This window comes from Brachycentrus maculatus, unplaced genomic scaffold, assembly GCF_059751285.1.
Source record: "Brachycentrus maculatus isolate JH-2025_06_01 unplaced genomic scaffold, ASM5975128v1 h1tg000069l, whole genome shotgun sequence".
NCBI lineage: Eukaryota > Metazoa > Arthropoda > Insecta > Trichoptera > Brachycentridae > Brachycentrus > Brachycentrus maculatus.
The window spans coordinates 784,585-800,000 of record NW_028280823.1 but is presented as its reverse complement, the minus strand read 5'-3'; the positions used below and the strand labels follow the sequence as shown (position 1 = coordinate 800,000).

General features: G+C 31.9%; 3 protein-coding genes across 3 annotated transcripts in view; all 3 read right to left on the bottom strand.

Annotated features, from left to right (window-relative positions):
* The window catches only part of LOC148311221 (uncharacterized), a 2,544-nt gene extending 1,160 nt beyond the window's left edge, over positions 1-1,384 (bottom strand). Inside the window, exon 1 of the mRNA XM_088256900.1 lies at positions 669-1,384. Coding sequence (XP_088113026.1) covers positions 669-1,057 — 389 coding nt within the window. The 5' untranslated portion in view covers positions 1,058-1,384. The remainder of the gene's footprint in view (positions 1-668) is intronic.
* A 5,256-nt stretch (positions 1,385-6,640) lies between these two features.
* Positions 6,641-12,625, bottom strand: LOC148311220 (uncharacterized). The gene is made up of 6 exons (XM_088256919.1): positions 12,363-12,625; positions 11,956-12,275; positions 10,033-10,238; positions 8,991-9,074; positions 7,472-7,658; positions 6,641-7,255 (listed from the first exon to the last, which is right to left on the bottom strand). The coding sequence occupies exons 1-6, from the start codon at positions 12,479-12,481 to the stop codon at positions 7,026-7,028; spliced, it is 1,146 nt and encodes a 381-aa protein (XP_088113045.1). The 5' UTR covers positions 12,482-12,625; the 3' UTR covers positions 6,641-7,025.
* A 1,097-nt stretch (positions 12,626-13,722) lies between these two features.
* The window catches only part of LOC148311219 (nose resistant to fluoxetine protein 6-like), an 86,499-nt gene continuing 84,805 nt past the window's right edge, over positions 13,723-15,416 (bottom strand). Inside the window, exons 13-14 of the mRNA XM_088256923.1 lie at positions 15,259-15,401; positions 13,723-14,458 (exon numbers count right to left, since the gene is read on the bottom strand). Coding sequence (XP_088113049.1) covers positions 14,300-14,458; positions 15,259-15,401 — 302 coding nt within the window. The 3' untranslated portion in view covers positions 13,723-14,299. The remainder of the gene's footprint in view (positions 14,459-15,258; positions 15,402-15,416) is intronic.

Below are 15,416 nucleotides of genomic sequence, written 5' to 3'. Positions count from 1 at the left end.
TGTTGTACATCCGGCCCTGTTGATTGTAATTCAAATGAGAATAATTAAATGACGAGTTAAACTTTAATCGTCTAAGAAGTACGTCCTAACGAGTTTGCGAGAAATTAATTTCTATATCGATAATAGAAAAAGTGTAGCGAAAGTTTCGTCCAGTTAGTAGGATTGACGACCGAAGCGTTGGAAAGTTACCAGAACGATGCCTTCATGTGGAGGCATGTTAATCAAATACAACAATCAAATTATGGGTCAAAAAAGCTCCAATAAATACGATTGCAGTGCAACATGTATCTAAAATACATTCTAAAACATATTTTGAACTCTACCCGAACCAACGGATCGAATCGACGCGGTGTTAACTTGATCGTTAATTATATAAAGGCAAGGTGATCAATACTGCTCTCTAAATTATTGGATATAAGAGTAGAATATATTTTTCTTTCATTTTTATGATCGTTATCCCCACCTAATGGTGCATAGGGAATTGAATTGCGTCGAGGTAGTTTTATTTTGATCTTTAATTATGCGAAGGCAAGGGTATGAATAAATATGAGTGTGAAAAGTCACTTATATTTGTTTTGACTCCCCTAGGAATCGAAACTGGGACCTCCAGCACTACACAGCGGAGGCAGACCTTTACCATTTTTACCTATAGAAAATATTTAGTTTACCTTTGTGTATTGACGGAGTTCCCGGCTTGAGTTCTTTCAACTTTGGCCGGTGATGGTTTACCGGTTCCTGTTGCTCCCGTGTTCAGGACGCTCGGGGTAGGCTTCGAGGGTTTTGTTTTCAAGGTGTTTTGGTTTAAATCTTGAACTATAAATCCATCGTCGGTAATGTTAGACAGCGCGATCAGCTGTTCCAAGTCAAGTCCCTGAGCTGCATTTAACAGCTCTTCAGCCGGAGCGATCATGACGAATACGCCGTCGATGTTGATTCTGTAATTCTCGGTGCCATTTTGCCTCTGGTCGTATATTTTCTCGGAATCTTCCTTCAAAGTTGCGGCGTCAGCAAGAGCGATAATGGCCGCGGCCAAAACAACCGCGAGGAGATACTTCATCGTGAAAGGTATTGTATTCTATTGTGATACTCGTAGTGTTTGTTTGCTGTTAGTTTCTGCGCGGCCGCTCTCAGTGCGAATGTCAATAACACTGAGGAGTTTTAAATCCAACCTCTGGTTATCAGATAAAAAAGTTCCACCGGTACTGTAACCGGATTGGCAGGGGACGTTTAACCATACATCGTTTTACTTTTCATATTTTTGTGGCTAGATACGGGTGAACGGTATTCGACAGCTAGTGGGTCAGTAAGGTGAAGTGCAAGTTAACTGTACCTAGGTTATATTCTCGCCCATCCAGGTACGATTTGAACGAAATCAGGCCGCTTAGATGGGGACGTGCAATATCTAGGAGAAAAATATTAAACGAAACGTGTTTAGAAATTGTCGCGGATATCATCAGTCGACAGCCGGCACTAATCATATATCGTGTTGTAGTTACAAACAGGTAAAGTAGTAAATATACCGCAAAGTGCAATGTGGGCCGTATTTACCTCCCCGTTTTAGTGCATTTTATGCACTATTAGGGCAAGTCTCAAAACAGGTTTGACGACTGATTTTTAAGGTAGGTACTCAAAGTTTTTTGAACGCATCTACGACCTGTAATTCCATAGTCAGGACATATTTGTCATTTTGTTTGGTGCTTAATGCTCAATATTTTGGCCTAGTCATGCGTAAAGGGACGTAATCTTGAGTTAAATACATCAGATGCACAGAGGTAGATGCGATGCTTGTGAAGCAATGCAAAAAAAAAAAGTAACAACAATGCCACCGAAAATAATAAAAATGACAGGTGACAGCAGCTGTCAAGAAATACGCTGTCTGCCATGAGGAAATTTTAGTATTACGTGTGTTGCTGATACTTTCAACAGATGGCGCTACCATTGCGGTATTTATTTTTATTTTAATGTCATCTTTTACATTTTTATTTATAAAGATGGAAAAAAACACTAAAAACCGCTAAAACTGACAAAGCAGCTTCCTAGATTTCAACAATTTAAGGTATCATTAAGGTGTAAAATAATTTATAGATAGCAAAAAAAAATAAAGAGACTTCATGGACGGTTGGTATTTTCATAGACATGTAAACAAAAAAATGCATTAATATTAATCAATTTTATTAATCACAAAACGTAATGTATCTTACAAACATTTATAAAAACATAAAAAAATATGCTTGAAATAAACCATTCAATATCAAATAAAATATCAATTGAGAATTTTACAATTCGTATAAAGGAACATTCTTTGTATAGGAGTAACAGATATAATAGATTATGTATGTCAAATACTACAAAATATATAAAAAAAAACAATAATATTTTTATTTTTACTTGAGAAAATAATTCTGTTCATGTTGACAAATTTCTATTGCATTTACGAGGGACGTTCAATATTAAGTTAAGTTATGAATGAAAAGTTAAATACTTCGTAGTATCACTCATCATTGGAATTAACCCTTCCCTTACAGTGCTAAAAACTTCCGCGTGCTCCGGTTATATGTATTTCGTACACCATATGAAAATGTGATTAAAAAATGGGAAAAAATGTGAATATTTCTAAAAGTTGCTTTTATTGACCATATTTGAAGTTGAAATGTATCAATTTTGTAATGTTAGCTCTGGTAAGTACCTATAAAAGAAAAAAATACATCGTAAGTATCCGCCACAGCTAGCGCAGCAATACAACAATCCCGAATGACGGCGACGTCTTGTGCGCAACTAAAATGAGATTGTCCAAAACAGTAGGAAGCCGCGTGCGCGTGTATGTAAAGTATACTCTGAGAAACGTTTGTGTATCGATGATTCTATCCCCAATTTATTTTCCAATTTATTTATTTCCGTCGCTGCAAAAGAATAACTTATATACTAACTATATTATAATACTTTTATGTAACACGTAATAGTATAACGGAAGAACAAAAAAATTCTGAGCCCGTATACTGATATTCTCATTTTTAAACTCGAGTTGTAGTAAATACATATCACCGGGAGGGAAAGGTTAATACCAAGTTAAAGAAACTCAAGCGTTAAGCGGTAATAAAACTCTTGAAATCAATGAAGAGATGGGAGGAGTTGATGGTGAGTCTACACCTTCATTATCATCAATTCGAGAGATCCAGTGAATTCAAGAGAGACGGAGAGAGCAAAGAAGATTACAGCAAAGAAGATCAACTTTGTCAGCCCATTGGCCGGTTATAAAGAAAATGTGGAAAATATATTGGAGGATGCCAGAATGTAAGTGAAAGGGATATCTAAAATCACTGGTCTATTAACTGGTATCACTGTCTATTCTACGACCTACACGATCATAAACCAGTGAAGAGTTCCGTTAAGCCATTTCACAAAAACTCAACAAAGCTGTAATTTTTTTTTTAACCTTTATCTACCATTGGCGAAATTGTCAATGGAAATGAAACCAGCGTACATTAACACTATGTAAATGAATTGTTTGTCAAAATCTTTTCCTTCATACACATACTAAGTCGTAATGAACGCCCACATATGTAACTTAATTTGAGGTAAAGAACTGCTTATCGTTATAAAGAAAAAAATGTCATTCTGTTATAGATAACACATTATCTTATATAACATACAACACTAGTTTTTAAAAAAAAAATAAGGAAATAAGAGGTTTCAAAACCAGGAGCTGTAATCTATTGCAATATTATATTATATGCATCCTTGAATTAAAAAAAAAGACATTTAAAAATCGATGAATTAAAAAAAAAGCTTTGTTTTTTTCTTGAGTAGACAGTAAAAAATGCCACATTGATAAAAAATTCTAAGATTAAAAATATATATATCAGAAAACAGTAGTTAAACAAAAATTTATAGCAAAACAAAATGCCTAAAATTTTGGATGTGGCCGATATTGAAATCTAAAGACACATTAATATAATATGTACTGCTTATAAAGAAGTAATATGCTTACATTTAGTATTGCTAATATGTATAATGTAAATGTACAAAATAGTGATGACAAACAAGAAACAAGTAATCATTATAAAAAAAATAAAAGGACATGAATTTTTAATATAAAAAAATTGTGTTTTAAAGGAAATACTGAGTGTTACCATATTGTTACAATCCGATAAAAAATACTCAGTTGAGGATGGGTAAAATATATTATAAATCAATTGAAAATAAATAAATTATACAAGCAATTGACAGGCATACAAACCACAACACCAGTTGTCGAGCGTCTACCAAACTATGCCTTTATGTTAATTTAATACTCCAGGAAAATATGAAAATTGTTTAAATGTAATATTTGAAAAAAATAATGATAATTATTAAGCTATTGTGGATACTATAAAAATATTTTGACTCCAGAGTGTAAATGTCATTACTATCAGCCACTGTTTGTTAGATCTAGAGTATAATTTTTATTTCCTAAACTTTTATAACTCCATGTAAATTATCTTTGTAAAATCTATAATTTTTAATTAACCACTTAATAAAACTTAGTAATTAAAGTACCCTTCTCCAATCATTGCGAGTTAGTCAATAATCACAAATATGGATTCAACATCTGAATGATATATCTTAAAAACTAATGTAAAAAGGCACATTTTGATTACATATAAACAAATATATACTTGTATAAGTAGGTCAGACACACATTCTGTTTATGCTGTTTTATTGTTGATAATCCTACATTAGTATTGCCAATAATAACTAAACTATTCATTTATTTAAACCTCTATGAGCCCTGAAGTTTATAAACATTCACTTTGGACCTAAACCCTGATATACAGTCATGATTTAGGGAAAAATTTGTTAAATTAACAATTATATTTTTTTATACAAATAATATTTTAATATAATTTCTTCATGAAATTTAATTGATTTCTGGATAACCATCAGGCTGGCCTTCAGTACCCTCCTATTTAGTGCTTTGCTAGACAACGGCCAATATGAGACATTGCGTCTTTGTCAATGTGATAGTTATTTTGCATCGGTGTCGAAAATTTGGTTGTAGTTGGTTTTAGAGCAACTTTATTATTTTTTTTTGTACAAAGTGGTTCTGCCGATTGAACAGTGTGGATAAAAAAATTGATAGGAGCACTGAGGGAATATATGTAAACAATGCAGTGATAACTGGCATGTATCTTAAGTTTTTAGAGATATTTTATGGTCATATTCCATATATTTGCCGTAAAAAGCGAGTATTTCTTATCCTCTTACATTTCACGATAATCCCGTATTAAGCTACTTAGAAACAAGTCGCGTGATCTAGGGTTTAAGTATAAATTTCGAAATTTATAGTGTGGATACACCAATACGCGTCGTATTTAATTTATATCCGACACAGAATAATCATGTATGAAAAATAGTTATTGGTACATAAAATATATCATTTTTAGATTATTTTTTATAACCCATAAAATTTGTTTTAATTAGTACTATATCACATGTTATGCTTTTTTGAAGACTAAAGAGGTAAAATATTGTTTGGTTTTATTGTAGATTACATTATTTCACATACTTGAATTTAAAAAAGAACAAACTAATAATGCTTACTCATTTTTTATATAACATTATTGTTTTAAAATTACATGTAAAGTTTCTTATTTTTTCGAATTACCCTTTAACTTGAAATAATTGTAGTGCATTAGAAACTACAATGAAATAAAATGAATATTTGAAGAACCCTTTTCATGGTTTCTCTTTTATGTTTAAAATCATTATACATGTATTATATTATTACATACATTGTCGACTGGTTTCAAAGTAAACAGTGTTTTCCTGAATAATTATTTCTTTGATTATGTATACTGAAATGTAAAGTGATTTCAAATAAAGTTGTTTCATAGGACATGTTATTAAAATACCCTAATAAAATTAATTTGTGGTTTATAACTTAAATTTAAAAACTGAATATTAAAGAAAACGGTAATCATCTTACTACGTACTGCATTAAACTAGCACGGTAATAACAATACTAAATCATTTTATTATTTCAAACTAATACACAAAATTATTGTCCAATATGTAACCTTATTGTAAATAATACTGATAACATTTAATAAAAGCCTTACAATAAGTAATAATATCTTAATGTTAACAAAAAAGGTAAGCTTTTGTTAACCACTGGACATGTTAGTTTCACTATTCACCAACAGAGCATCGGTTGGTCTCAGAAACAAATATGAAAAATAAATAAATAAGTATGAAAGGTTTTCATATTTTTAAGTACAGGTTATTTATCAGGTTTTGGAAGAAAATGGGAAAACATGTTTTCAAGGGTTGAACCCTTAGGTTGAATTGTGCAAGTAAGCGTTGGAATTCTGCTCTAGGATCTGTCGCAACTACTCTTCAAGAAAAACCGGTATCTTTTTTGTAAATATACACACTTTACACATAAATGTATTGCACTGACGTTATCCGACTGCGGGAGGAATCAGGTTGCGAACTCCCGATTTAGATTTTTGGAATCTATACTAAAAAAAATACTTTAGATTCATATCAGCATTCTTAATTAGGTAAGAAAACTTCCAATTATAAAATTGGAAAATCATGTCAGCCTATGTTTTTTCATTATCCTGCGATTTTTCTTAAGTAACTTCATAATGTATAAGTATTTTATGTTCATGAATTAATAAAAAAGTAAAAGGTTATAAATTTTAACTACTGTAATTCGAATTTGGCCGTAATCTGAAAAAATACTTTTTAATTTGGCCCCTAGTATTTTTAATTACTGAGTTTTAACTGTTTAGTGCTGCTGCAATTTTGCAAACAGTTCAAAAATCGTTTTTATAACACATTTTTTTGAAAGCTTTCAGCAATGAGTATATTTCCTCAACCCTCTGTACTGTCCATATGGTGATTTGATCTACCCTCCTTTATTAGAAGGGAAATTTTGTGAACATACTAAATGTTATTGTACACCTAATCTTTTAATCTGGAATTTTGTTATTGGTCATGTTGGGGGAACATAACTCCAGTGGATGAAAGACTACTTATATCTATAAAGATTTCCGCGGTATGAAAGTATTTTTCTTCTTAGAGCTTTTCCGGGTAGTTTTGATAGTGTGATCGTGGTTGGCAATGAGCTTGATGAGAGACTGGAAAATGTCACCCCGTTCCTCCTCCCTCCTCCAAACAGAGCAGGTGAGGTACGACTGCATCTTGCTCCTGGCGAGGTCTTGCGCCGCTTCACACAAGGAAACTGCCGGCCTCCAAATGTCACACATTACTTCAAAGAAAAAAAAAACTCATTTTAAAGCTAAGCCATTAACATTTAAAAAAACTTGGATTGGAAAAAAATCTTATTGCAACAGCATAACAATAGAGGAAAAGAAATAAAGGACGAATAGTAGATAGAAAAAGAAGAATAGCAGCAATGGCTATGGCATTTACATAATATAAGTTACATTTGAGGATATGAGATATAATGAGAAGAAAGACTTACTAAATGACTGCATTCCCACGTCAGTTTGAGTGCTTAGTAGGTTCAGGCTGGTGACACCCTCAAACATGCTATTTTTCTGTAAACTTTCTATCAACGGAGCAAAGTGATCTCCACCTCCAACAACACAGTACCCTCCTGGTAAAACCATCTTCTCCATAACTCCCAGAACTTCCTCACATATTGGTATCTAAAAAATAAATATTTACTTACATACATGCCTAATACATACTACCACGAGAACAGAAGGCTCGATACAGGTCATTAATGGTGACATATCGGGAATCAAATCCGGGACACCTCATGCATGGTATTATATTGATCAGTCCATAGTGCATTTCTACTAACAGAACTTTCCTAGGGTAGGAAATATATTTTATAATACAAATATCTTTAAAAAAAAAATCATAGGAAATGCGATAATTAAATATTTTTGCTTAAAAACTAATGTGAAAATAACTGACAATACACAATTTAGAGAGTAAACAATCAAAACATTACTTAACAGCCCTCGGAGCGAACATACGTGATACGCGTCTTTTTCCAGCACCATAGCCCAAACCCTGTGCCAAAAATGTTTAATGCGGGACAGAGAGAGGGAATACGCTAAAGAAAAAGTATTTTGTTTATTGTTTCGGCATTAACTTTGTGGTAAGACATGTTACAATGATTAAAGAAAACACTTCGTTTTTTACCACTTGAGTTTTATTAGACTACATGTTTCAGAAGTTAAACTTCCATCATTCAGGTCTGTATCTGTAGTTATTATACAGACCTGAATGATGGAAGTTTAACTTCTGAAACATGTAGTCTAATAAAACTCAAGTGGTAAAAAACGAAGTGTTTTCTTTAATCATTGTAAAGAAAAAGTACATCAGTTCCGTCCTAAATACAATGACAATGTTATACACATTCTTTGTTTTTTTTGTTGCAATGTTATATGATTTTTTAAATGTTTTAAACCTGTTGATATGTATATCAAATTATTCACAATAGTTGATACTGCTAGCGTTATACAGAAGAGAGGCTGTCCACAAATCTAAAGAAGAAAAAACAATTTTTCATGCTCTTTCATATTGTAAACAAGCCCAGCTCAATTTAGGTACACTTAGTATCTCAGAGTTGAGTGCGAACTGTTTTTTTTTTAAAATGCACAGTGTTTTTACACAGTCTCCACATATAAACAACTTTTGTAAATTTTAAACTTTTTAAATAAATGAAATATCAACAATTACTAGTCAAAGTTAATACATATATTGTTTTTGTTGTAGTGAAAAAAAATCACAAATAGTACAGTTACACAATCAAAGTACGCATTTATACTATTTTTCATTAAATTCTGAAACAAAAACGTAGAGTTGTTTTGAACATGAATTAGTGTAAAATATGTTTGTAACTGCCGACAGAAGGCTTATGATATCGTCTTCCTTTACTATCCTCTCTATGCTACCTGTAGGTTAGAAAAGTTTTTAAGAAAAAGCCTTTGTAAATATTCCTCAGTGAGAATTTTACTTTTACTTACTTTTTTCAATTTAGTGTTGTTATTTTCTGTCGGAACCATTACGTAGCCAGTTATTGCGTGGAGCCAATATCTTGTAGGAATTTGCTGAAATAAAAAAAAAACATTGATAATTGAAATTAATTGATAGAGATACCAGGTTTAATGATAATACTGATACAAACTCCTATGGAAATTTGATATTGCATATACTGGTGTGCCTTCGCACCATTGCCAAAAGCATTTTTTTTAAATTACCTAACGTCCAAGTGACTCTGAAATCTAGCTACGGCTTATGCAACACCGTTTATCATGTCCCTACTCAGGCTTCAAATTTATAAGCTTCAAAGCCTATGTCTACTCGTGGGTGGATTTACTCTTTATGTTTAAAGTTACTATAATTTCATGTAATTCATGAGTGAAAATTCTAGGCAAAAACACTCGCATTGCCAAAAGCACTGATCTCATGTGTGCTTTATAACTCTTGATCAAAAAGTTTTAGGAATCACCACCGTGTGGCGCTCTCAGTCACCTGATTTGAGCTCTTTTTTTCTTCTTAGGTTGTCACATCTGTCATTGACATTCTATGAAATTTTCATTTTGACTTTTGTAAAAGTGGCGTCGTATTGAGAACATCTGCGATTGTGCGTATTTTCGATTTTTTAAAAAATAAATAAATGGAATGGAATTTGCAACGAGTCTGTATTAAATTTTTCATTAAAAACGGTTTCAGTGGTCCCACGACATTGGAAATGTTAGAAAAGTGTTTTGGCAATGATACTCTGAAGAAAAAGTAAATGCTCAGACTTCCACATTCTTCTTCATCTATGTTGAGATGTCAAAATAAGATGTAAAAGACCCAACAACTATTCTGTTTACTACACTTCTCTGAAGGCCCAGGCAAAGACAATAGAACGCCGCATTTGTTTGTCCTGACATATACTCCTACCTTTCTCTAAATCCATACACTATTTGAATATATATGAGTTTGAAAAATGCAGTATGAAGTCACATCATTAGGAGACATTTTACTTTCTACTTTAATCTTAATGAATCAAAATTTTACCTGAGTATCGGCGATACAGAGTATTTTAGTATGCGCCTTGGGGCTGGAATCACTCTTGGAGCTGTCGGGAGAGAGTTCACCTACACCGTCGGGATAAAGTTCCAACAGGACTACGCTCCCGGGACCACCGAGTTGAGGCACAGTTCGGCTGTTAACAACACGTTCCAGCTTCTCGTATATGTTGTTTACTATATGCTTTTTGATATCTGAAAAATATACATTTAATGTAACTTTTGTAGTTATTCAAATAAAAAACAGCACTCAAAGAAGTAAACAAAATATCTCAGAGGATGTAATCTATTTATTGACTCTTTGAGAACTTCATATTTTATTTTTTTAAGAAGATTATTTTATTTTAGTAAACTCAAATCAATGTTTAATTTAAATATTTAAAGCATGGATACATAATCATTGTATTTTTTAATTTATAAAAATAATCATTTTTCATGATGCTAATTTAACATTTTTACCGATGAGAAAAAAAATCATGTTATAGCAATATCCACTCAATATCTTTGTATCACAAGTATCCGTGCATTATTATCTTTAAATTTCTAGATGTTTAGTTGTAAATTATTTACAAATAATATTATTATCAGTGTTTACCAATGAAAAAAACTAACAATACAAAACCAGAAAAGATTTAAGCGCATAGTGTAGCAAAATATGAATACCTAAACAAGTGTGTATAACTCCATCTTACATTTATTTATAAATGGTAAAGAAATACTCTTATACATCATAAATAACCATAACATAAATAACACCATATAATAGGTAAAAAGAGATCACGCATAAATCTAAATATTAACTGACTTAAAGCTTAAATACTGATTCAACGAGCTTTCAAAGGCCAGGCAAAATGCATTGATTTTTAAATCAAATTGAAGAATAAAAAAAATTAAGGGATGTAAGTATTTATTTACAAATAACACCAAAACGTACCTTTTTTGTCCCCTTTTCCTTAAGAAACGCTGTAGAGCATGAACAGAAAATACAATGATAAAATCAAGAGTCGAAGTAATAAAGTGGTAATAACCTTAAACCTGACATACGGCTCTATCACCATTGGATGGGACCAAACTGTATCTAAAATTATAGATAAGCAGAGAATTCATGAAGCCACTAACTTTGCTTGTCTCACTTATCATTTTCCTCATCCGATAGCAGATCAACCGCAGCGAAAGAGAAAATTGTGTTAGTTTTATAGTTGATTTCCTAGGGTGTGCTGTATTAGGAAATTGTAATCTTATACACTCATACCTCGCTATACGGCCGCTCTTTATACGGCATTTCCATTTACGGCCTAAAATGTTTTGCTATAACGGCAAAATACTTTTTTTTGATGTCGATATATCCACATGTTGCCAATATTGCGCAAACGCTATCTCGATGAACGCTCTTTCCTATTTCTACACAAAAGAACGAAATAGACAAGAAGGCAAGACAAACAACGTTGGACAACTTCTTAAAGCCAGACCCACCCTTAAAAACGAAAAATGATGACAACAGTGATCTGCAAGTTACCATTTCTTCATTGTCTTCAGATTAAAGCCATTTAAAACAAAATATGTACATATACACACATATTTTATGTAACATGAAGTTGTTTCATTTTTGTTTTTAGATTATTGTTGGTTTTTGGAGTCTGTTATTATTTTATGTACAAATTTATGTACTTGTTATGTATGTATTTTTTATTTAAATGATAAATATTTAACATGTTTGTTATGTAACATATTTAACAAATTTGGAATCGATAAGAAACCATTGAATTTGCACTAGAATAATTGATTCCTTATACGGCTTTCGCTTTGCGGCCAAGTTTCTTGGAATGTATCTAGGCCGTAAAGCGAGGTATGGGTGTATTGTAATGTAAAACATTGTGAGGAAAAGATGTAAATTACAATGTGAGGTACAAACCTAGCGCTAGAGCGACATTTAAAAAGTCGACATCTTGACACCATGCCAGGATAACTTTAAAAGCGGTTGTCAAAGTGCAGAAGAGATTCTTAAAGAATGAATTTTCGCGTAGAGGTAACTTTTGGTTGCAGGTTTTGCATTGCCATTGGTATTTGTCGACGACTCTTGTAGGTGTCCAAGCCATACTACAACCGGGCAACTCTACGGTACACTTCATGGAAGGCGGAATCAAGTTGTTTTCTTTCATCCATTCTAACAGTTCGGCTTCGTGTCCAGATTTGAGCAACGGGCTCACGATCTGATCGAAGAAACCATGATACCTGTGGAAAAATATAAAATAAACAATAGTTGTACAAAGCAAAATAAATCACAATAAACAAGTAAATGCAACAAGTTAAAGCGCTTACTTTAATAGATCGTCCATTAAAGACGATTCTCGTTCGACTTCGGATGTATCATAAAATTCGTAGCAATCATTCTCAATGGTCGTAGAGTCAGCTTCCATAATTGTAGAACCCTTTCTCATGACTTAATTAACTTTAATTTAAGTGGATACCCATATTACAACTGTTGTTATTGATCGAATTCAGAGATTAGATTTACTAATCGAACTTGTGATTCACCATAGATTATATTGTAATTCATTAATTGTCAAAATATTTTTTTTTCTAGGCATATTGAATAATACAACCATAGACGATAAAATTATTGTGAGTACTTTCTTACGATTTGTCTATGGTTTTATCTAAATTCCAGCCGTAGGATTTATATTTTACTGAATGTTTTTTCGAATAAATATTTTTTATTTTATATATTCCATTGTTAACATCGTCCGCCAAAAATAGGAAATCAGCATTTTTTTATAGAAGAGTTCGTCGGAACTCGTTTAGAAAATATTTTTCATTGGAACATTTTAACGCTCTAAAGTAATTTGAACGTTTTCTTATTTTATATTAACACATGCAACCATGCCAAAAACGTTGATGGTATCTTTAACCTATTATTGGATTTATTTATTTTACACGTGATTAACGATAAAAATTTTCATAAGATAAAGGGGGTTTTACTTATTTTCTTTTTTGTATAAACTTGAGGTACCGCCATACAGGTACGTAAGGAAAAAGCACATCATTTAAAAATAAATATTTATTTTAAGAGAATAAATAAATCAAATAAATAGCTTCATGATTAGCATTAGGGTGAATTGTTTATTTTTATCTTGGTTTGGCATCTCCAAGGGTGTTAAACAGGGTTGTGTAATGTCATTGTGGCTGTTTAATCTATACATGGATAACTGCATGAAAGAAATGAAAGGTTTAAATATTTAAGTTAAAATTATCTATTTAAAAAGTATATAATGTGTGCAAGGAAAGTGATTTGTTGATGAATGTTGAAAAATCCAAATTCATGGTTTTCGAAAGAGATTAATGTAGATCTGGATGTAAAAAGCAATAAATAAGATTGACGATATCGTATATTTGGGATGTATGTTTTCTAAGGATGATAGTGAATAATGAGAACAGAGTTAATGGTGCACTTTAATAATTTAAAGCAAATAAAAAAGCCTATTAGCGAAAGCTTAACTGGCAGTATACAACGGAGTCCTGGTTCCAACCCTAATGTGTGGAAGTGAAGCATGGAGTTGGAAAAAGAAGGACGAAAGTAGACTGAATGCAGTCGAAATGCGTTTTTTCAGACTAATGTCCGCCAAAACGTAGTATGATCAATGTTCGAATGGTGATATAAGGAAAGAATACAAGGCTGAGATAAACATTAAATTTATTTTTTTTAATATCTTAAATTGGCACTACACATTTAATTAACATAAATTACAATTTCTTTTCATTTATATATTTCAAAAACTCGAATAAAAAACAACAAAAAATTCCAACAGTAAAAAAATTAATTCAATAAAATCTTATAAAAGTGACGGCACACTTGTTCCTATTGGGAGCTGCAATGAGTAAGCTAGTAATACTCGTTTATTGTAATTGGCTCATGGTAAATTATAATTGTGGACGTCCTCACCAAAAAGTTCCATTTCCAATATTGCACAAAAAATCCTTTAAATCCAAATCTATTCTGCTTCCTGCATTATATCGAAGTCTTGATGAAAGTTGGGACAAAACCTGACCAAATCTGTGTTAAACCAATATAAAATAATTCAATCACATTAAAGTGTAACAATATTACAAGCTAGAAATCCTGATTACTTAAAATTTAAAATGGAAATGCAACGTTTTAGTGAGGACCTCCACAATTGTGGAATTAAATATTTGAAAAACCTTTTATTTTTTATTTTTCAGTAAAAGCGTCAAATATCACGGAAATACGTGAATTATCTTCAATCCTTCTTTAAATTTGAAGATTTGGCAGGTGTATCATGTTCCTTATTCGTGTTTAGTAACATTTTGGATAACTTCACAATTGGATACTCAAATGTCAATGAGAATAGTATTGATATCAGAAAACTTATAACGATATTTCCAATTCCTAAAATAAACTGAAAAATAAAAGAAAAGAAATTTTTGATTAATGAAGAAATAAATATTAATAATATCAAATTACAATAACCCTCTATAACGTTGAGTTAGGTACCGCGTTATCGGAAGGAACATCAATTGGGTTAATGTTTTAACTTGTGTTTTTACATATTAACCAGCGGAAATGACTGAGATGAGACATTATTAATTTAAAATACAATTTAAAAACGGATACCCCCTATACCGTTCTCTCCGATAACTCGAGACTTATGTCAATGTTAATGTCAATGCTTACTGTATTTATGCATGAATCTATTACGTATTCAATTTTGATGCTGTTTTACTTTGTAAGAGAATATTAAACCACCGCGCGTCGTCGTTGTTTAGTATTTTTTTTACTACCGATATCATATTAAGTAAAAAGCACAGCTACTTTTTTCTTCTTCATATGTTATTAAATACAAAGGTCATTAAACATTAAAATGAAGTAATTTCTACTTTCAGTGATTCATGAGGGGCTGTATTATCAACTCAAACAAGCTTGTATGAATACGGGTATGCGAGCCCGATTACCCTAGCCTAGCCTGTATTGTCGCTATTTTTATTTTCTTCCATTTCGTTTTCCATAAACCGGCAATGTTCTTCGCTCTGAGATCATTCACTTACATGATCTTTATTACGAAAAATATATTTGACTCATCATATTATATGATTAACACTATGGTGTAACGTCGATCAGATATGGTGCCCTTTAGGACATTTGGGTGCATATAGGGTCAAATAAAAGAAGATCTAATGAATAATTTATTTAAAATCTTACCGCATTTGGAATGTCTAACTCAATAGACGATTGTGAACGAGATCCAATCGCGCGGATTAAAATGGGATGAATTAGAAAATTGCTGTAAGAAACTCGTGCAAATGGAATCCAAAATTTTGAGGACAGCAACGGTCCTAAGCAACCTGTAAATAAATAAA

Coding starts and splice junctions, on each gene's coding strand:
- LOC148311220 (XM_088256919.1), bottom strand. CDS start 12,481: ATGAGAAAGGGTTCTACAATTATGGAAGCTGACTCTACGACCATTGAG. Junction 10,239..11,955: donor AAATGTCGCTCTAGCGCTAG/GTTTGTACCTCA, acceptor TATATTTTTCAG/ATATCAAAAAGCATATAGTA. Junction 7,659..8,990: donor ACAACACTAAATTGAAAAAA/GTAAGTAAAAGT, acceptor TTTATTTTTTAG/ATACCAATATGTGAGGAAGT.